Below are 23365 nucleotides of genomic sequence, written 5' to 3'. Positions count from 1 at the left end.
TGGCTCCTGTTCGGAATGAGCCTCCCAGAGGCATGTTTACTTAAATACTGTTAGACTCTGTCTTATCGTTATAAAGCCACAGCAGATTTCAGAAGGTGGGATCTGAATTTGGGGGACAGATGACTCTGGGTTATCTGGCCCCTGGTACAATCACAGTTCTCAAGCCCTTCAGAGCTTTGACTTTCTGATAGACACACTTCTAAAGGATACTCACGGACCTTTGGAAAAAATGTTCTGTATTTTGTCATGCCAGAAAGGGCTTCTTTTTTCTTAAGGAGGGGTAAAGCTAACGGAACTGCACTTGAACAGTGCAGGTCATGATGCCTGGCTTTCTTTCTTGCAGACCTCTCTATTACCTATATGAATATATCTGAATTTCTTCTCCATTTATTGTGTTTAAATATTGACCTGTACCTTCCTGAACTTGCCCCTAGCCCCACTCCCTGCCTACTTCTCCTTGCAAAGCAGTGTACATACAATGAGATTCTCATATGTTTGGGAACATGAGACATCTGAATTCTCCTGTATGTTGCATTGGCTGTGGTTTCACACATTCGCTGTTGACCTGAGCCTATAATGTCACCACCCCCAGCAACTCTCTCCTCTCCTTGTGCTGCAAAACAAAATACTAAAACCTTTCTGACCACCAAAATAGCATTGCCCATCCAGTGCTCCTCGTCCACCTACACTTATCCCCACTCTGGACTGTAATGAACTGAGAAATGAAAAATGTTATGTAAGTCTAACCCATGCTATTTGTTGCTATCATTGTGATGGTTCCTTTTCATTATTTCTGTTATTATTTTTATTGATTCCTTTTTACTCCTTCTCCTTTTCAGACACAGCTTATGAGTTGGCTCCGGGCCCAACTAGCATTCTCATCATTCCCAACAGGAGGGAAAAAACTCCTCCTTTCAATCTGAAATCACAAAGAACCACCTGGGAGTTAGGCTTTAGCTTCTGGCTGAGTTCCACCTTGAGCCCTGCTTTGAACCAATTCTCCCCATAGTCTGCTGGAGTCCTACTTCCTCCTCTTAATGGCCCCTTAGGTAGTTTTGGACTCAAGTTCCTCCACTGGACTTGGTTTGTTTGCTCCTTTCTTGCACAGGAAACTGGATGCCTTCATCTACGATGCAGCCGTGCTGAACTACATGGCCGGTAGAGATGAGGGCTGCAAGCTGGTGACCATTGGCAGTGGGAAGGTCTTTGCCTCCACTGGTTATGGCATTGCCATCCAAAAAGACTCTGGGTGGAAGCGCCAGGTGGACCTTGCTATCCTGCAGCTCTTCGGAGATGGTGAGTTAAAGAAAGGGAAAGCGTCTACTTGGCCTCTTCCTACGGCCAGTCCAAAACATCAACCCTTCTTCCTTCCCTGTCCCTCTAACCTCTGCATTTCTGGTAAAGCGTTTCATAGTATTCTAGGACATTGGGTAGTATATGTTAGCTTTCTAAAGCTTCGTAATGAGGTTGTTGTTATTGTTCAGTGGCTTAGTCATGTCTGACTCGTTGCAACCCCATGGACTGCAGCCCACCAGGCTTCCTTCTCCTTCACTATCTCCCAGAGTTTTGCTCAAACTCATGTCCATTGAGTCAGTGATGGATGCCATCCAACCGTCTCATCCTCTGTTGTCCCCTTCTCCTCCTGCCTTCAATCTGTCCCAGCATCAGGGTCTTTTCTAATGAGTCAGTTATTCACATCTGGTGGCCAAAGTATTGGAGCTTCAGCATCAGTCCTTCCAATGATTATTCAGGGTTGATTTACTTTAGGATTGACTGGTTTGATCTCCTTGCAGTCCAAGGGACTCTCAAGAGTCTTCTCCAACACCATAATTCAGAAACATCAATTCTTCAGCGCTCAGCCTTCTTTAGGGTCCAGCTCTCACATCCATACATGACTACTGGAAAAACTGTAGCTTTGACTATACAGACCCCTTGCTCTGGTCCCAGAGAAAGGGCAAAGAAATCCATTCATTGCCCTTTGCTCATCCTTCCCTCTGCTATTTTGCCTCTCTCAGTGGAAGAGATAGGAAGCAGGGCCAGGTCCTCAGAGACAGACACTGGAAGGTACACACTCGCCAGAGTGATTCCTTGAAGAGACAACTTGCTTTGAGAAAACCTAATCTCTTTTTTTTATTTTGCTCACACCTTCCACATCCTGCTTCACTTTATTGTCTAAAGGACCTCCTTCTCCTGTTAGTCTCACAGAAGCTAATCCTATTACAACGAGCAGCCTGACTGTACTTGGCCCCACAGGCCATCTACCCAGCAGTTCCCCCAGTTCCGTCTGCAGAATCTTTGCTGGTAAGGAGAAAACAACATAGCTGGATTGGCAGACTCCAGGTGAGGTCAGTTGTTCAGTTAGGAAAATCATCCAAGTTTGATCCAAGAAATGAGCAAAAAGTGACTTGATGAACATTGGAAAGAGGATGGGTTCTAGGTGGAGTGTTCCAAGCCTTTTTAGTGTAAGAGCTTCTGTCACGGTAATGTAGCTGTCACTTCAAGGCAATAACAGGGCCTCTGTCCACAAGAAAGAGCCTCAGTAGAGACAATTTGCAAAAGTTACCAGAGCTTCATGGGCTTTCCGGGGGCTCAGATAGTAAAGAATCTACCTGAAACGTGGTGGACCCAGGTTCAATCCCTGGGTTGGGAAGATCTCCTGAAGAAGGGAAAGGTAACCCACTCCATTATTCTTGCCTGGAGAATTCCATGAACATAGGAACTTGACGAGCTACAGTCCATGGGGTCACAAAGAGCTGGACATGACTGAGCGACTAACACACACACACACACACACACACACACACACACACGCACACGCACGCGCGCCAGAGCTCCAGTCAGACTATGCAAACAGATTTCACGTTTTAAGCCAAACTGGCAATTTTCTTCATGAGATTTTCAGATTTTTGCTTCTCTAGAGTTAGATGCGTTCTCAGGCTCATGGTTTCTTTTATTTTCCTCTTGCCTATGATTTCTACCTTTCTGTTCCTAGTATCCACTGAAGTGGATCAAGGTTGTTGTAACCTGGCATGACTTGAATTAATCAAAACTTCTCTAAGCAGCATTAAAAGGAGGCAGGTCCGAATTTGGTGGTCTCATTTTATTCCAGCTTCCTCCCTTTTCCTGTGAATATTTATGTTTTCAACAAGAGATCAGGAAGTCTGAGGGCCTCTAGGGAATCAATCAATCTTTCCACCGATTTGTCTCTGTCTCTCCTCCCCCAACTTGATCTGCTCTGCACATTTTTTGAGAGCAATTTTCTGAATCACTTCTTCCATTATGTTGTTCCTCGCTGTCTACAAAAAAAAAATAAAACCCGTGCAAAGTGCTTAGTCTGATACTCAGGTGCTCAGCAATCTTTCATCAACCTTTTGTATTCAGCTTTTTTTACCAACTGTTATTGTATTTGAATTATTCTGCCAGCCTTTCCCAAATACGACTTGTGTTTTTCTCCTTCCTCCCCTTGATCATGCTATCTCTGCTTCCTGGAGTGCCTTTTTGTACAATATCAATTAAAATTCACTCATTCACCATGCCCACCTCCAAATCCTACCTTCCTCATGAAAACCCACTGGCCACCGCATCTACAAAATTACCCTGACTAATTCGGGAAGCTTTTGTTACTTACATACAGCTTGTCATACTGATTGTTTATATACCCATTTACACTGGGTAGCTAGGGCTTACCTGGCTCAGACGGTAAAGAATCTTGCTGCTATGTAGGACACCCAGGTTCTGTCTCTGGGTCAGGAAGATCCCCTGAAGGAGGGTATGGCTGCCCACTCCAGTATTCTTACTTGGAGAATTCCATGGACAGAGGAGCTACAGTCCATGGGGTCTCAAAGAGTCTGACACGACTAAGCAACTAAACCTTTCACACATTCATACAAGGCACAGAGGTAATATCTTCTATCTTTGTATCATCTCTGGTACCCACATTGTGTTTTCATTGACCACTTGTTGAATAACGTGATAAGTTTAACAGTATTAATAAAATTACTAACTTTCTCTCTTGGTTTTCTTTATGTCTCTTCCCCTCTCTCTCATGTTTTCCTCTCTTTTCCCAACACCCCTCTCTCCCCGTCTCTTCTCTCCTTCCTGCCCGGCCACCAGGGGAGATGGAGGAGCTGGAAGCTCTGTGGCTCACAGGCATCTGCCACAATGAGAAGAACGAGGTCATGAGTAGCCAGCTGGACATCGACAACATGGCGGGTGTCTTCTACATGCTGGGGGCGGCCATGGCTCTCAGCCTCATCACCTTCATCTGTGAACACCTTTTCTATTGGCAGTTCCGGCACTGCTTTATGGGTGTCTGTTCTGGCAAGCCTGGCATGGTCTTCTCCATCAGCAGAGTAAGTGGTTTGATTTAGGTGCCTGGAACTTGGGAAAGGAAGTTTAGCCTAGCGCCATGCAAAGCAGAGAGTCCAAGGGGGCACTAACTCCAGCCTGAGGCTGCGAAAGCAAGAAGCCACATCATGTACATTTCCCCAGGGGGTAGGATGACATCATTTCAAGTGGCTCAGAGAACAGGTGAAGCTGTTTTTCCTTTAAGACATAGCTTTCTGTGTGGGGTTTGGGCATTTGGTTCTTAAAAAGAACTGGCAGATCTATCAAAATGAAATATTTGGCCTTTCCCCAGGTGCCTTTCATCACTATTAGTTAATTCTGCATAGGCTGGATTAATCATTTAATCCTTTTAAAAAATCACATTTCTGTATAAATCATGACATGTATCTCTCTTATTCTGACATGCAAATGTATATTGGTCATTTCACCATCCCGCTTTATATTTTAACCATGTATGCATTTGGAGCATTCAAGAGGAGCTTAACAGAACTTTCAAAAATAAGTCCTGACCTGTTAAGAAATTTACATTCCAGAAACTTCCTTAATTGGAGCAAGAGTACCACTCAAGTCCTTCTTTATTTAGTTCTCTTCTACATGACTAGTCTAAAGTGAGATTTGGAGCACAGTGTTGAATATGAATAAAAGGTCACAGGGAAGAGTTTTTTTTTTTTTTTCTTTTCTTTACTTAAAAAAGCAGACTTTTTGATTTTGTTAATAAAGTTATGAGATTCATTCACGAGAAGTGAACTCAGATGTCCTCTTAGAATAGAGGTCTAGGCTTCAGATGTAACCAACTTTGTCTCTAATGGGGTTATGTAAGAAAATGGAGTACTCATTAAGTTGTCCCATCTTTTGATCATTTTCCTATAGTATTTTAGTTCTAGAGAAAAATGTCCTCTCTGGCTGTGAGCTGCTTCAGGCCATTTAGTTACCTGGAAGCAGGAGGCTGGGACTTGTGGTCCCTAAGCCACCCTTTTGTACCTCGTGGCACTTCCCAAGACCCCAGATAGGGGGCTGGCCACAGCACAGGAAGCCTGTAGTAGAAATCCTATTTGTCGCCCCTCGACATAATCAACGGCTCTGAAGAGGACAAGTGCATTTTCTCCTGGCCGTAATCAAGAAGGGTCAGAAAGGAGAAGAAAGTAGGGGAACTCTCTATTTTTTTTTTTAATGGGAGTATAATTGCTTTACAGTGTTGTGTTAGTTTCTGCTGTACAATGAAGTGAATCAGCTGTATCCCCTCCCTCTTAGACCTCCCTCCCATCCCCACCCCTATCTCACTCCTCTAGGTCATCACAGAGCACCGAGCTGAGCTCCCTGTGCTATACAGACGCTTCCTACTAGCTACTTTACACATGGTAGTGTATATATCTTCTCTTCTGCGCTCAGTTATGCCTGACTCTTAGCAGCCCCATGGACTATAGCTCGCCAGGCTCCTCGTCCATGGGATTTTTCAGGCAAGCATACTGGAGTGGGTTGCTATTTCCTACTCAAGGAATCTTTCTGACCTAGGGATTGAAGCTGCATCTCTTGCATCTCCTGTATTGGCAGGCAGATTCTTTACCACTGTGCCACCTGGGAAGCCCCTATTGTGTGTGTTTGTACATATATATTAATCTCCCAATTCTCTTGTAGATCTCTTATCTTGTGGCTGCCTCCAGGGCAGGGATGCTCATCTCATGCAAACCATCCTTCTTTCCCATCTAGCTGCCACTCTACTTTTGAATCTTCTCTCCTCTCATCCTCCTCCCTCAATTGGGACAGCCCCTTTCCAAATGAATTCCCCTTGTTTTAAAGACACTATTCAAACAACCTCTTCTGCAAAGACCTTCCCTTGCCAGGTGGAAAAGTTCCAAATACATCCATCTTTCAAGGCAGGGAACTAGAGATTGGCAGGAGGTTGGCCTGACTTTAGACTTAAGCCCAAGCCTCTCCTCCCGGACGGTGCTTTTTAGGGCTCTACACAAGAAGCTGCACACAGGGAGTTCTCAATCAATACTAATGTTAAGATACTAGTTATTTATGATCACAGTGAGTGAGAAACTTGAAGAAAAAAAACAGGAGCTAAAGAGAATAAAGGAGAGCATTCGACAAGGGGATTCTTTTTAAATTCATTTTATTGAAGTATAGTTGATTTCCAATATAAAATTTCACTGTACAGCAAAGTGATTCAATTATACATGTATATACATTCTTTTTCACATCTGTTTTACATTATGGCTATTTACAGGATATTGAATATGGTTCTGTGCTATACAGTAGGACCTTATTGTTAATCCATGTTATATACACTAGTTTGCCTCTACCAACCCCAAACTCCCACTCCACCCCTCCCCCACTACTCCTCTCCAGCAGGGGGATTCATGATTGCTATTTAGTTCTTAATTTCTGTCCCAGGTCCTCCCTCCCACAGTGTAAGGCACAGCAGCAGAAATATCCTTCTTTGACCTCAAAGCTGCCTAATTGTCCTGTTGAATTTGGTTCATGCTTGGCTCAGGGAGAGAATTGCTCAGCTGTGATCTGATGATCAAAATCCTAAAACCTGCTCAAAATTTGTCAGAGCTGGTTAAAAGTGGCAATTGTGAGCGCCTGGGCTCCCCAGTCTTTACTGCCAGCCAGGGGTGACCAGCCAGGGCAGAACAGCCCCAACATCTGTAAAGCATTGCTGTTGATTTCCAGAAGGCTGACAGTGTTGTTTGCTATCAGTTGATATCATGGCCTCATTTCTGTGAAGCAAAAACCTAGTGTAGAAAGAAAAATCAGTACAAATCAGTGGTGGAGTGAGGCATGAATCTCCTGAATGTCTTGCGATTCCAGACCATTTGCTTAGATCACTTGGTGTATGCAGTGAGGCCCCTTTTGGAGAGCCAAGCCTATCTATCAGACCCCCAGCTCATGTTGCATTCTAAGTTGCTTCAGTCATGTCCGACTCTGTGACTCTGTGAATAGTAGCCTGCCAGGCTCCTCTGTCCATGGGATTCTCCAGGCAGGAATAATGGAGTAGGTTGCCATTTCCTTCTCCAGGGGATCTTCCTGACCCAGGGATGGAACCCTTGTCTCTTGCATCTCCTGCAGTGGGAGGTAGGGTCTTTACCACTAGCCCCACGGGGAAAGCCCTAGGGTTCATGATGAGACTTGCTAAATGCTGGTAAATAAGGCAAGCAAATGGCAACCCACTCCAGTGGGTTCTTGCCTGGAAAATCCCATGAACAGAGGATCCTGGCAGGCTACAGTCCATGGGATCCCAAAGAGTCAAACACGACTGAAGGACTGAGCACAGCACAGCACAAGGCAGGCAAGCTTCTAGACACAGGTTTCTATGAGTCTATAAGACCATCTCTTTCATGTTTTCCTGGACTTATCTCAACCATTTACGCAGTTAGCATGGGTAGGGATCCACTTGAGGGTCCCTTCCAGCCTCACGAGAGACCTAACCTGTCTCATCCTCTCTGCAGGGTATCTACAGCTGCATCCATGGCGTGGCCATTGAGGAGCGCCAATCCGTGATGAACTCCCCCACCGCCACCATGAACAACACGCACTCCAATATCCTGCGTCTGCTGCGCACAGCCAAGAACATGGCCAACCTGTCGGGTGTGAATGGCTCACCGCAGAGCGCCCTGGACTTCATCCGCCGCGAGTCGTCTGTCTATGACATCTCCGAGCACCGCCGCAGCTTCACGCACTCCGACTGCAAGTCCTACAACAACCCGCCCTGTGAGGAGAACCTGTTCAGCGACTACATCAGTGAGGTGGAAAGGACTTTCGGGAACCTGCAGCTCAAGGACAGCAACGTGTACCAGGACCACTACCACCACCACCACCGGCCCCACAGCATCGGCAGCGCCAGCTCCATAGATGGGCTCTACGACTGTGACAACCCGCCCTTCACCACGCAGCCCCGGGCCCTGGGCAAGAAGCCCCTGGACATTGGCCTCCCCTCGTCCAAGCACAGCCAGCTCGGTGACCTGTACGGCAAGTTCTCGTTCAAGAGTGACCGCTATGGCGGCCACGACGACCTGATCCGCTCCGACGTGTCGGACATCTCCACCCACACGGTCACCTACGGCAACATCGAGGGCAATGCAGCCAAGAGACGGAAGCAGCAGTACAAGGACAGCCTCAAGAAGCGTCCAGCCTCCGCCAAGTCCCGCCGCGAGTTTGACGAGATAGAGCTGGCCTACCGCCGCCGGCCGCCCCGCTCCCCGGACCACAAGCGCTACTTTCGGGACAAGGACGGGCTACGGGACTTCTACCTGGACCAGTTCCGTGCCAAGGAGACCTCGCCACACTGGGAGCACGTGGACCTGACCGACCTCTACAAGGAGCGTGGCGAGGATTTCAAGCGCGACTCGGTGGGTGGCGGAGGGCCCTGTACCAACCGAGCTCATCACCTTAAGCACGGCACGGGCGACAAGCACGGCGGGGGGGTCGTCGGCGGGGTCCCGGCCCCCTGGGAGAAGAACCTGACCAACGTGGACTGGGAGGAGCGCCCCGGGGGCAACTTCTGCCGCAGCTGCCCATCCAAGCTGCACAACTACTCGACGACGACGGCAGCAACGGCGGTGGTGGCTGGCCAGAACTCGGGCAGGCCGGCCTGCATCCGCTGTGAGGCGTGCAAGAAGGCCGGCAACCTATATGACATCAGCGAGGACAACTCGCTGCAGGAGTTGGATCAGCCGGCCGCCCCGGTGGCGGCCGTGACATCCGCCGCGTCTAAGTACCCGCAGAGCCCCACCAACTCCAAGGCGCAGAAGAAGCCCCGGAACAAGCTGCGGCGCCAACACTCCTACGACACGTTCGTGGACCTGCAGAAGGAAGAGGCCGCCCTGGCCCCGCGCAGCGTGAGCCTCAAGGACAAGGGCCGCTTCCTGGACGGCAGCCCCTACGCACACATGTTCGAGATGCCGGCGGGCGAGAGCGCTTTCAGTGGCAGCAACGACGGCAAGGCGGCGGCGCCGGCCACAGGACATCACCACCATGGCAATCCCAGCGGCGGCGGTGGCTACATGCTCAGCAAGTCGCTCTACCCCGACCGGGTCACGCAGAACCCTTTCATCCCCACTTTCGGGGACGACCAGTGCTTGCTCCATGGCAGCAAATCCTACTTCTTCAGGCAGCCCACGGTGCCTGGGGCGCCGAAGGCCAGGCCGGACTTCCGGGCCCTTGTGAGCAACAAGCCGGTGGTCTCGGCCCTGCACGGGGCTGTGCCGGGCCGCTTCCAGAAAGACATCTGTATAGGGAACCAGTCCAACCCCTGTGTGCCTAACAACAAAAACCCCAGGGCTTTCAATGGCTCCAGCAATGGGCATGTGTATGAGAAACTGTCTAGTATTGAGTCTGATGTCTGAGTGAGGGAAGAGAGAGGCCAAAGGTGCATCCGGGAGGGCCTGGCTGTGGGCGTGTGTCACGCATGTCACGGAGGGCGAACGGGGGGTAAGGGGGTGAACTTGGTTCCCATTTGCTCCTTTCTTGTCGTTTTCATTTATTTTTGGGATCCTGGAGTTCTGATTCCTTCTGAGGGTGAGCCTGGTGACCAGCACCATCTCTGCTCCCTTTCCAGCACCCTCTTCCTACTTCCTCCTCCTTCCCGTCTGTCCATCCTGTCCCCATTCCCAGTTCCCGCGAGAGAATACGGTAGGCTGCCGTTCCCAGTTCCGGAGAGTGGATACGTGGGCTGGCTCGTTCCGCTGGAGCTGAGAAGGCAGTGGCCGCAGGGAATCTTGCTCCTGGCATGGAAGGACTTTTTGCCACCCGGTTGGAGCGAAGCCAAGGAGAAGCACGAGGAGGCCATGGGGAACGCAGGATACCTCTTGCTGAACTGATCTGTATGTGTAGGTGAGGAAGCAAAAGCATTCCCATAAGATCTATTAGCATACTGCCTGTGAATGAAAAGAGGCTTTTGCTAAATTCTTGTTGCTTAGATGGCTTAGATGTGTTTGGGGATCAGGCGCCAAGCAGAGGGTGGGAAGCCTTGTGTGTTTATATATAAGCCAAAAAATAGTTTTCTCCAATTCCGTGGGACTTATTGATGGTGAACTGGAGTGAAAAGTCATTGACAGATGATGAAAAGAATAATAGAGCAGTGTTCTGTGGTACATTAGAGGCAAAGAAGGAGGGACTGCCTGTGCATGTGTGTCTATATACACTTGCACACCTATTGTCTATACACACCTGTTGTCAGGGGCCTATTTGTGTAGAAGGCAGCCTTGACCCCATAAAGCTGTTTCTTCAGTATCCCTAAGCAACAGGCTTTTTTTGGCTTGTATACAAACAAAGATGGTCCTATGTTATCTAAATTATGGCTCTCTCTCCCCCTACACCCTTCCTGAATAAGGAGAATGGAAGTTCTTGATGAGAAGTTTCTGTGGCCTAGACAAAACATGTGGGTGAACATTCCTACAAGAACAACATATACAAAAATAATTCCTTCATGGTTGCCAGTACTTTCAATCAGTCTTGGCCAAGAACTTTCCAGGAAGGCTAAAAGGAAATAGAAGCAGCCAGGATTCTTTTGCATATAACCGAGGGCAGAAGAGTGGGCAAAGCTCATCTGAGCTTTTGAGACCCTCAGCTGGCCAGCTTGCGGGAAGGAGCTAAAGGAACGCTTTGAAGGGCAAGGGGCATCGTTTATGATAGGGTAAGTGAGAGAGGGGGATGTTTTCAATGCTTTGATCCCTTCTTACTTAACCTGGAGCTAGGAGAGCAGGCTTGTTACCCCCTGAATTGGCCACAAGTGATATGGAACAGACAGTGCAGAGCTTTGAGCTTGCTTCTCAAGTACAGCTCAGGAGACAGGAGAGGGAAGAGAAGAGATTTGAAAGAGGGGACAGGAGGCAGAGAGGGACTCCCCTGCTACCTCGTTGGGTCTGGCTCCCAGAGAATGTGACATTGAGCCCAGTGTGGACACTCTGTAGAAGCCCCTCCTCCTTCCTGCAGCACCTCCTTCATCTCCCAGATCGTACTATTCAAGAATAAAAAATTATGTGTGTGTGTATATATATATATATATATATATATATATATATACATACATACATACATATAAAACTCCAGGGATGAGGGTACTGGCAGACAGGAAGCCCCCTTCACTCAAAGTTGGAAACTTAAGAAGGAAAACGACTACTTGTCACTGCCAGTCCCGAAACTTGGGGTAGAAGTGTTCCAGGGGTCAGTTCCACTCTTCTGCCACCCTCCCCTCTCCCCAGGTGGCAGTCAAAGAGCCGGGTCAGTTTGGAAGCTTGGCCACAGGATCTCCATGTTACACACAGGACACATAAACCAGAAAGGTGCTCATCCTCCTCTGAAGGAAGCTGCCATGTCTCTTCGAGAAATCCCACCCACCCCGACTCACGCCCCTTCCTCACCTCCCCACCCCGTCCTTACTGCAACCCCCGCCCTCCTTGATTTTTACCTCAGTGTCTTTCATTTTCAAGCCAACGGAAGGCCTTGTAAAGCGTTGTTTTCTTTCTAAAACGAACCTGGGGGCAAGGGGCTGAACCTCTCACAGATTTGGAGAGGAGCGCGGAGTGCTTTACCTTAGATTCAAGGAAAGACTCGGAGCGAGAGGACAGAGGGCGTGAGGTGTCTCCATGAGGAAGAAGGTGAAGGGCCATCAAACATTCTTCACCCTGACTGGTCCCAGGTCAGGGGCTCCTCCCTCACTCTTCCTCTTACCTCACCCCTTTCAAATAAAAACCAAACCAACCATAGCGAACAGCAATCTAGAACAAAGGGGGCTCTGTCGGCTCCTCTGGTGATAGAAATCAAGATGGTGTTTATTTCATATGTAAATATTTTGTTTTCTAATTCATTTTGTATAGATAAAGTGTTCTCCTGTGAGTATTCAGGGTGTTGGCTGGAGGGAGCGGGGTGGGGATGGGAATGAAGGGGGAAGTGTTTTGTTAAGGGATTTCATTTTCTGTTTCGGGGGGAGTTTTGTACGGCTTTGGCTGCAGGGTGTCTGGAGAACAGTGAGCGGAAATGGAGGCCACAGTGGTGACGAAGCTGGGGAAGGGCTGTGGGTCTTGGCCACCCACTTCACCAGTCTTCTCACTGGCCTGTGAGAGGTAGTCATAGACGGCGGGTATGACTGGGCTTGGCTTGGGTCCAGTTTGGCTTCAGGCAAACCCCAGGCCCAGCTTCTGTCTTCCAGGTGGACCACAGATCACCAGCATCCATGCCAGATCAAGCTGGTGGTGCCATATATCTCCTGTGGGCACCTAGGGTAGGAAAGATTCCCCAAAGGGCTTAAACCAGAATTGAGGTCAAATCAATCTCTCCTTCTTGATGTGGCTAAGAGATTCCAGGAAGCTCCGTCTTGAGAAATCTCCCCGCAGCTCAGTCTTTTCTCCCTAGTACCTGGGCTCCAGCCTTCTTCCTGCCCACTTCCTTCCTCCTGAGAAATCACCACCGCAGGCACACCTGGAAAATTCCCATGAAGTCTTCTTCCTGGAAACATGTGATATCTGGTTATAGGAGGGTAACTCTGGATCTGTGTCTTACAAATTTGCATACTTTTCTGGAAAAGATTACCAGATCTGCTCCAAACTCAGTGGCCAGGAGATTCTCTTAGAAAGGTTACAAAGTTGGTTTTAGAGTTGGAAGGGTGAGTCCAGGAAGGACGGTGCCTGTAGTGACTTTATATCTGCCTTGTCCTCACTTCTGCCATCAAGAAAGTGCTGTTTGTCTCAAGCCAGGTGTTCAGAACCTGGGACCTGGGGTTAACCAGACGAGTAGAATTTCTTTCACTGGATTGTTGTCTCTGTGAAGGGTGGCAGCCTTCTCTCTCTTTGTACTGAAGGATGAAATTTCCAAATCCATTTCACTGGGATATTACATTACATTTCTGTCCAATTGTCCCATCATCAAAAACTGTTGGCTGGTTAATTTCATTTCTCTAAAACCCTCTTTGGCCCCAATTGGTCACTTCTCTTCAACTGGATGTTTAAATTGAGCCCAAATAAGATATTCACAGCCTGCCCAAGAAATCTTACAGAAAGGAAGGCTGAGCAATGCCAAGTTCTAGATGTTACTTCCTTCCAAATCCATGAGGATGAATTCCGCTATCAGCCCCATCTCTTCCACAGATGGGTCTGGACAAAGACTCAATCTATTCAAACTGTGAGATTCCACAGACACCCTCAAGAGGGCTAATGGTTCCAAGTTTCTTCAGAATCCGTGCTTTCTCTCGTGTCCTCCATCATTCCCTTCCACTGTGGAAGTGAGTTGGTAGGTGTCATCCTGTATCCCTCCTCTCGGTGGCCATGCTGAAATTTCAGCGTTTCTACCGACTTCAGATAATCTGACCCTTGAATTTGCCTGAAGTGTGCACACCCTTCAGAGTGACGCATGTACAGTGGATCTTGTAATTTCAAAATATGTCACTGTGTATCTTCAGCCAGAATGTGGGAAACATCCTTGATGTGGGTTTCCCCGTGTACTGGCCACAGCCATGTTGTATTGAGGGAGAGAAAAATTCCCAAATGATTCCATTATATGTTGGTGGTGTCAGTAGTGCCAAAACGCATGTGTAATGTGATACAAATAGGAGTCGTCTAGAAAATTAAGGGAATATCACCCGCCCAGTCTTCCATGGCCATCAGAGTCTCCCATGGGTGAATTCTCTGCATGGGAGGTGAAGACACTGTGTTGCCAAAACGCAGCGTGCTGGTCACCTGCACATCTCATTTAAGAGCTAGGGTTTCTCTATTTTTGTTTTTAATTTAATTTGTTTGTTCTTTGCTTAGTTCAGGATTTAGGCACAGAATAACCAGATTGTTTGGGCAATAGCCTTTGGAAAAAAGCTATTCCGGAACTCACTTTATTCTTTTAATTTCCATCTCTTAAAAAAAAAAAAAAAAGCCCCGTCTGTTTGACACTCTGTGTGTGTCTGGTGTGTTAAGAATGATTCAGATGTGTGCATAAATGATGCAGCTGCAGTGCTATTGATGAATGCATTAGGGATTTCTAGGTATGTGGCCATACCTTCTATGCTGTCTGAACCCAAAGCCATATAAGAAATGTGTGCTCAGTAGATTGCCAAATACTGGTTGAGCGTTTAATTCTTCACTTGAGTGTCAAGAGACTCTCCTCCTTGTCTAAGGAACTCTGTGGATGAGAAGCAGCTCAGGGTAGGCAGTTACACTGGAATGGGTCTGGCCTTACAAATGGCATATGGCCCATGGTGTGACTTCAGGGGTCCTGAGAAGACCTTTCCTTTTTATTCCTCAGCCTCACTCCAACTACTGTCTTCCCACACAGAGTTATCCCTTTAGCCCTGAGCTGCTCATCTGGCATTTAAGTGAAAGTCATCCCAGGAAGGGTGCCATATTAAGCCATATTAGACATTTAGATATTGAAACACCTAGCTTACATTAGGGTTCTCATTTCCTTTCCTGGGAATAAAGTGATGGTAGAGGAGAAGAGGGAGAGGGTAAAGAACGCTGAGAGTTACAGAGTAGGGAGGAAAGAGATTCCAGAGTGTAAAGACACATAAACCATCTCATCTTTCTCTCGCTTTTAAGGCTCATGTGACACAAAAATAAGACTCCCAGTTGGGAATCATTTCCAATAAGCTGTCACATGGGTGTGTAGTTCATAAATTTCTAACATTGATACCGGGTAGGACAGGCCAAGGGCTTTGACTCCTTCTGTAAGCAGTGGAAGACTGATGTTTCTCCTTTATTACAGGTTACTGAGTAGACAGCTGGAAAGATCAAATTATGATAGCGAAAAGTTACTGTAGTGACAGCAATTTCCATCTTATGTCCCAGTTCAATTAATTTTCCCATGTGACCAGGTTGTTCTGGATTCTCCACTTTCTACCTCCATAGAGGGGTGATCCCAACACACACTAACTGATAAGGAGTTCCAGGATAAGGTACAGTTTAACCAGTGGGCAGTTCTTTTTTTAGACCTACCAGGTGTTTCGGACATCACTAAAATGTAGATTCGTCAGTCTGAGAACTTCTAATAATATTCTAGGTCTAGGGTTTCATTCTAGTTTGGAGGTTCCAGTATTATGTAAAATCCCAGGATGTCTGCATATATCCCCTCTTCAGCCCATTCCAACCACATTGAGTTAATCACACAGGGGCCCAATGGGTACTATGACCTGGGTGCTCTCGTGACAAAGAATACCCCCAAGAACCTTAAATGAAAAGCAGTGCTCTTTCCATGCTTTGGAGAGATTAGTTTGGGGCCTCTAATTTACAATGCTGAAGCCAGGAAAGAGAATTTTGCCCAAAGGGTGATGGATTAGGCTAGCAGTCCTGAGCATAAGTGGGCAGAATTAGGAGTCATCCATGTTTCTCTGCCAGTCTGTCCATTTGCATCTATCTTTGAGCTCATCACAGTGAGTTTCTGGTTCTGTTCTGTGCTTTACAATAGAATTGCTGGTGTGGTTATGAGGGTGAGGACTCCTGATGAGAACTGAAGGTAGAAAGCAGAGCAAACGAGTAGAATTCCCCAGAGCCTTGGGACTCATGTGTAGAATTTGTGCTTTGGCAAAAGTGAAAGAAATGGAGCTCACTGTGAGGATTAAGGGTACAATTAAAAAGCACAACACCAAGTCCATTACAAATCTGTTACTTGAAAGATTTGGTCTCTGCAGTTTAGACCTGAACTCTCTTTTTTGTAATTATTTTAGCATTGTGATTTACAGGGTGGAGTAGATTCCAATACTACACAGGAGAAAAAAAATAAAATAAAAGTTCTGGTTAAATGTGTTAGTGCAATTAAACCAGTGTCTACTGAATGCCTATTATGCCCCTGGGCTGGTGCTGTGAAGAATATAAAAGAGTTTAAAATGGAATATATTATACTCATATATAATATGTGAACACAAAAGCATACAGTATTTGAATGTATGCACTATGTATGTATAAATAGGTGTGCATAAATGGGTAGATTTATACATGCAAGTTTAATTTTTTCTGGCTTCAAGGTATGAGTCAAATATATTATGCATTATATTATCTTAAAAACACTGCAGAGATCCAGCTCTCCCCATAGTGGCCACGCCCAAATCCTTCTTTCAGAATTATTCTGCCTCCCAGTGCTTAAACTCTGAAAATTTCCTCTCTGCCCACTACCTAGCCTTTTCTATAATCCTGTCTGCCTTTATTCGAGGTCCCTCTGTTGCTCTGGCCCCTCTGAGTTCATTTACTTCTCTCCTTGGTCTCACCCTGCATTCACCCATATCAACAACACCCGCCCCAGCAATGTCTCTTCCTCTCACCTTCTCACCACGCCTACTTTGTTTTTAACTCTGTATCCCATTCTCCCGACATCCACTCCATCTCCAAGAACAGAAGGTCAAAATCTATGCCAGCGTGCACAGCTCAGATCCATTTAATTGCACCTAACCCCTACCCAGCTCAGAAGTCTTTTTTTATTTTCCAGTCTTGACTCCCCAGCACATCTCCCAAGTGTTTGTTAAATTTGTTTTTATTTTCATTTTCACCTCATCTCTTCCTACTGTATTACTAACAAAAGGTACCAGATTTTACACATTTCTCACATGATCTTGCCTGTCTACCTTTAAATTTCTCCTGTGCTTCATTCGTCTTTACCATCCTCCCTCAACTCAGTGCCCCTCTTCCCGGTACTGCTACTCACCCTTTGATCTCTTCTGTGGCACCCCAGCCAATAGCAGTTCTTTCTGTTGCATCTTCAATCTTTTCCACACACCGGCCTACAACCGTCTCTAAAAACAATCAATCCTACCATCATCTCCAAAAGCAAATCCTGCAACAGTCTCTAAAACCAAAATTTCTGTCAATAGTTAGATCCTTGAATTCCTATCCTATCTCCAATTTTTTCACTTAAAAGCTTCTCAGAAGGGTCATCTTTCTTTCTTCATTTCCTCCCTTAATGCTTGTGATTTAACTTTAAAATCGGGCTTCATCCTGTCACTCCACTTAAATTACTGTGGCAACCTTCCAATGAATGTCTTAGACTTCTTGTTACAAAATCTAATAATTTTGTGTTTGTTTGTTTTATTTCTGCTCCTCAGTCTCATGAATACTACCCTAAATTTACTGCTGGGTAGCAGCACATTCTGTAGTCTTTTTTTTTTTTTTTTCATTTTTATTTATTTATTAATTGAAGGATAATTGCTTTACAGAATTTTGTTGTTTTCTGTCAAACCTCCACATGAATCAGCCATAGGTATACATATATCCCCTCCATCTTGAACCTCCTTTCCCTATCCCTCCCCATCCCACCCCTCTAGGTTGATACAAAGACCCTGTTTGAGTTTCCTGAGACATACAGCAAATTCCCATTGGCTATCTATTTTACATATGTAATGTAAGTTTCCATGTTACTCTCTCCATACATCTCACCTTCTCCTCCCCTCTCCCCATATCCATAAATCTGTTCTCTATGTCTGTTTCTCCATTGCTTCCCTGCAAATAAATTCTTCAGTACTATCTTTCTAGATCCCGTATATATGCATTAGTATGTGATATTTATCTTTGTCTTTCTGACTTTCACACTCTGTATAATAGGCTCTAGTTTCATCCACCTCATTAGAACTGACTCAAATGTGTTCCTTTTTATGGCTAATATTCTATTGTGTATATGTACCACAACTTCTTTATCCATTCATCTGTTGATGAACATCTAGGTTGCTTCCATGTTCTACCTATTATAAATCGTAGCAGTACATTCTGATTTTCATCCTAGTCTTCTGGCCCTCTCTGTGTGTTCCCTCACTGATTCCTGCTCTTAGTCCTGTCCCATCAGCATCAACTTGCTGGGATATTCTGAGCTTGACCCTCTTCTCCTTTCCTCTATGCTTCTATGGCAACCTTTCTGTTTTCCACAACTTCAACAACTCTCTGGATGAGGATGAAGTCTAAATATTTCCCTCTAGACCTGACTTTTTGCTTTAGCTTAATGCACAAATTTCACTCTAAATGTGAAGGGATTCATAGTATTGGAAAGTCACCTCTGACCTTATGGCCCTCCTGTTCGTTTAGTTTCTGAGCCCCATTCATCCTTCCCACCACCTCATTGGTGGTCTAGTGAGCAGTCTATCCTATTCTTTCCCGTCAGCGTCAGTTGTTGTTTGACCCCCTGAGCAAACTCTTAGAGCTGGTTTTGTCTTTTCACTCAAGCTGCTCTGGTGACCAATCATGTTCCCTTCTCCTGACCAGCCTTCTCTATAACTTTCATTTTGCCACTGATCATGAGTTATTTTTCTATGGGAGGCATCTTCTGCCACTGTGTGCTAATTTAAAGCATCCTTTAGAGAACCAAACTCAAATACATTACAGGCAGTGACAAGTCTGTTCTTCAAAAAAATGAACAGATTCCATTCTTCACTGAGACAGGAGGGGCTGGAGGAATTATTATGGCAAGATAGGGCAGAATGAGACAACTTGGGAGGCACCCTAATGAAAATTAAAATGTAAGTCTGGTGGAGAAGTGTTCATCTCAAAGGCCCCGTTAAGTCTAGATGGTCCTATTTCAGGGAATGGGCATAGTTTAATGTTTTAGAGCAAAATCCAGCTCATTCTGTTATGACACTTTTTTTAAAACCAGTGAAAGAAATAGTCTGATAATAGCTGGTGGAAGGGTCGAGAGGTGCCATCCTCATGAAAAAGGACATTAATGAATCTCCCATGGTCAAGTGGAATGAAGAGACTTCCAGGGAACTCAGAATATATCCAGGACATCCACGAGGTGTTCATGTCAATTTTTTTTTTTTTGCTTACAAATTTACAGAAGTGGAGGAAAGTTAGTGCAGGAGGAAGGGCAAGCACGGGAGGCCTCCAGTGGAGCCTGGTTTTGTGTCAGGTGCCCGGAACTGCACCTGAGCCTCCTAGGCCCCCTCCCCTTGGTTGCTGGTGTTGTTGGTAACTTTGGAAAAGGACTCAAAGCTGATGCCCTTCTAGGTGTCTGTTCCTTTGATCCTTCCCGGGACACGAGATTTCAAACCTGGAGCTTGTTTCCTGGGTATAATTGGAGTAAAGATGGAATCATACTTCTCATTTTCCCTCTCCACTTGTAATCTGAAATGCAGCAGGTTCAGAAGCACTTTCTGAAGCAGCTTCCTGCCCATGTGTAGCCTGGAAGTTGTTTGATCCAAAGCCAGAAATATCAGGGAAGGTAACAGCTGTACAGGGCAGTGCCAGGGAAGTGAGAACCCCATCACAGCCGCCTTCAGCTGTAACTGTGCCCCTCCCCAGGAGGGAGAAACCTGGGCGCCACCAAACGTGTGCCGTCCGGGATGTCCGCAGGGAGTCAAGGCACGCAGGCCAGCCCTAAGCCCAACCCCAGGCAGAGACGGGGTAACAGGGAACCTAAGTCCCACACTGTGGCTCCATTGCCTTCTTTGTGTTGAGATGCAGTCTCCGAGATCTACCCGGAGCAGAGCATCATGGGATGCAGCCCCAGGACTCTGAGTGAGCTGGGCTGCCCGCTGATCTCAGATAAGAATATTTCCTGTTTCCAGAGGGGACATTTTTTAATTTTTTGAAATACTAAAACATGCCTGCCTGAAACCTCAGTCTTCTACAGAATCATCTTTGTAGTTAACTCCCAATGTCATCGTCACGTTTTCATTGTCTTTGATCATTTTCTTTCGAAATCAAGGGCTATTCGAATGCTCCCTTTGGCTGTGAGGTAGAACCATCCGAAAATCAGAGGCTCGGCCTTGCCCCCTCTGTCTGAGCTGTGCTCTTTGTTGCTTATAAATTGCTTCCACAGACTCCCCTCAACAGCATGACACCACCTAATTTGGTCTCTCTGTCATGCTTGTGCACATCTCCAACACACATCACAAACACACATGCACAGACTCACTCTCCTAACAAATAGACCTCACACTGCCAATGTCACTCACGTTATTGGGGAGCAGGGGTGCATCTTTATAGATGAAAGTGTTCATTTGGAACTCAATGGATATATTATAGCCTGTGATTTCTCTGGGCTCTTCCTAGCCTGTGGATGGCTGTTACCTCAAGATTTGATAGCGTGTCTAGGCTTTATGTGAAGGGAGCATTTCTTCCTAATAGAACAACGTTTTTGCCTTGCTGCCGGTTCCTGTTGAACCCTGTGGAATCCGTGTGGTCCTCTGATATCTCATTAGTGCTCAATGCTAAGAGGATGGAGATGCAGAAGCCATTCTCTGCAAGGACAGACAGGCTTGCTGCTTAGATAAATACATCTCCACATGTACCCACATCTCCTCTTTGACAACAACATGAACGGGGGTGGTGAGGTCTGCCTTCATTGGGGACAGAAATGGCAAACATACCTTGGGAGATTCAATAATCTTTCTTCTCCCAGGGTTGAGAGCAGGGAAAATATCAAGACTTCATGTCAGCAGGAAGCAAAGAGGCTAGAGAGGCATCCAGACAGAACTCTTATTGTGAAAAACATAAAATGGCAAAAATACCCTTTCTTTCATGTGGATGCAATTGGAAGACAGCCAGGGCACTTACAGCCATGTTTTCCCTTGCTCACATGTCCTCTTACGTTCTTGTTCTCAGTTCAAGGATCTCAAGGTGCTCTATATTCTAACTTAACCCTCAGAACAGCCACAGCCATGCATACACACAGTGTTAGAATGAGACTCTGAGAGAGCACAGGGCTGCCACGTGTGCTTGGTATCATGTTTTCAAACCAGAGCCGGACAAACCTAGTACAACCAGCCCCACTGCATCTGAATGATGAAGGACCACGCTTGCTGCACATCACGTGTACTTAGGATCCCAGAAAAGAGAACAACTTTATTACTAAATTCCTCCCGGGCACTGGCAGTGACCAGGGCAAGTGTATTGGTTGTTTCTTGGTAGCAGGTGCAAGAAATGGGGCACATAGAAATTTGAGGATTCATTGCTTGAACATTCTTAGCTTAATTCCCATGTGAAATGGCCCTGAGCTATGGCAGTTTCTAGCCTGACTGTGCTCCCCCTCCCTGGAGAAGGATGCGGTTCCCAGGGTCACCAGCAGCTCAATTATACCTTCACCATAATCTTCCCTCTGAATGGCTTCCTTTGGCATAGAAATACGATTGTCTTTTAATTTTATAGATGAGAAAGCTGAAGCACAGCAAAATCTGATGCTTAGTTAAAACTAAGATTATATAGGAAATTCTTGGAAGAACCAAAACTTGTCTGAATTTCTAACTCTCAGCCTAGGTCACAGAGTAATGTTGCCTGAATTGTCCACCACACCCTGTGTTCAGCATCTAATGGAAGAAAAAAAATCTTCACACCATACACACACACACACACACATTTGAGTCTACAGAGATCAGAAAAAAGCTAAGGAAAAAACTTCAAAAGGAGGAATGAGAAGAAAAGTTTCTGTAATGAAGATGAGTTGAAGGCTAAATTACAAAAATGTTTTTGAATTTTGTGGGGTGACACATTGTGAATAATTTTTCATCTTTAAAAAAAAATTTTTATGTAGCATGAAACCCACTCAAATTAAAAGGTCAAGAAAAACTGAGACAGAGGATTTCTTCCAGAGTGTTCCATGGGGACAGGAGACTTCTAGAATCTGTGTGAGGAAGCCTTGACACTCTGAAGGTGTCAGCAGTTTTAATCAGCTGACAGTGAAGAGGGCAACCCCAAGACAGAGCCTTTTAGCCTCCTCTGGGTAACTCAGTCAAGTTCAAACACAGCAAACTTGAGGCTAATTTTAAGGCAGGAGTTAGTGCTGGAAGCCTAAGTAGAAACATAAGGAAGGTCACATATACAATGAATTTCAAAAGGAAAGAGTTACCCCCATAATAATTATTGCTGCCTAAAGCCGAGAAGAAGGGTGGCATAGATGTTGCAAAGACTAATGAAGGTCTCCTGAAAATCCTGTGAAGCCTTCATTTTGCCCCAGGATTATAATGGTAAAATCTTTAAGCAAACAAGGGCCGGGGAATCCTGCAAACCATCCTCTTTTGCAATCCACTAGCCCACTGATGAATGGTTCAAGCTCAGGAAGTAATCATCAGTCTTTCCAAAGAGAACAGTCTTCAGTTTGTGCCACAGAACAGATGTTGGTTCACATACAGAGCATTCGACTTATACCAAGAGCCATGAAAGAGCTCTTAAATGTCCTAGTTCAATGTAGAAAGTTAGGGGGGTTTTTTGTTGTTTTGTTTTTTTTTTCATCAGTCCAGCCTACCCCAAAGGAAAGACAGGAGAAGAAGTAGGACATTGGAAAAGTAATAGCTGACTGGGGCAGTGGGGAGTGGGTGGGGGAGGGGTTCTGTACATCAATTGCACAGTGTGGTCATTCCTCAAAGCCTGGTTCAGAACCCTGCCTCTGAGAGAGAATATGGGCAGAGAGAAGAGGTGAGTTTAATTTCTATGTACAAGGATGATTAGAGGAAGACACTAGAGCCCTCTTTAAGCTCAAAGTTTAGAATCAAGCCAATTACAAGTATCCTTTCTCTCCTGTCTGCCTCCCGAGAGGCTGCCTGAAATCATGATGGTATCACAGGAAGCTAAGAGAGAGAGACAGGGGTTCCATCTTGAGTCCCTGGGAGAGTCATCCTTCAGAGGAGTGATGTTACAGATACTGGGTCCTAATGCTCCTTCATGAGGAGTAGCAGGGCCAACAGCTGATCATTCAGAGCATCTTTCATGCCTGGGATGACTATTCCCTGCTAGACTCAGCTCTGTTCATTGGAGACAGAGAGGGGAATAAAAGGATTCCTGGGGACCCTCAGGTCAAGAAATAACAGAAAATTATTTAATCAAAACTACAGAGATGTTGTGCTTAGTATTAAAGATTATGGTAGAAATGAAAACACCAACCCTTCAGCAAAGCTGCCAAAAAGATAGCTCATAGAAAAAGATAGGAAACATTATAATGGCAAAAATTTACAAAGAAAATCCACATCTGCACAATACTGGAGTTGCTGAGCCAAGAGCACATGTACCTTCTCATTTGGAGTAGGTTTTAGTGGGCCTGGGTGGTAGGTGTCCCATGGAGAAGCAGCAGAGAGGAGAGCCCATTTTAGAGCCCAGGTATTTCCTGGGGCACCAGACTCCTTGTG

At 45.9% G+C, this 23365-nt stretch overlaps 1 protein-coding gene across 1 annotated transcript in view; it reads left to right on the top strand.

Annotated features, from left to right (window-relative positions):
* The window catches only part of GRIN2B (glutamate ionotropic receptor NMDA type subunit 2B), a 347257-nt gene extending 337386 nt beyond the window's left edge, over positions 1-9871 (top strand). The window contains exons 10-12 of the mRNA XM_055566149.1: positions 1109-1296; positions 4114-4352; positions 7803-9871. Coding sequence (XP_055422124.1) covers positions 1109-1296; positions 4114-4352; positions 7803-9698 — 2323 coding nt within the window. The 3' untranslated portion in view covers positions 9699-9871. The remainder of the gene's footprint in view (positions 1-1108; positions 1297-4113; positions 4353-7802) is intronic.
* Positions 9872-23365: the final 13494 nt, after the last annotated feature.

Source organism: Bubalus kerabau, chromosome 1, assembly GCF_029407905.1.
Source record: "Bubalus kerabau isolate K-KA32 ecotype Philippines breed swamp buffalo chromosome 1, PCC_UOA_SB_1v2, whole genome shotgun sequence".
Classification (NCBI taxonomy): Eukaryota; Metazoa; Chordata; class Mammalia; order Artiodactyla; family Bovidae; genus Bubalus; species Bubalus kerabau.
This window is presented reverse-complemented; position numbering and strand designations above follow the sequence as displayed.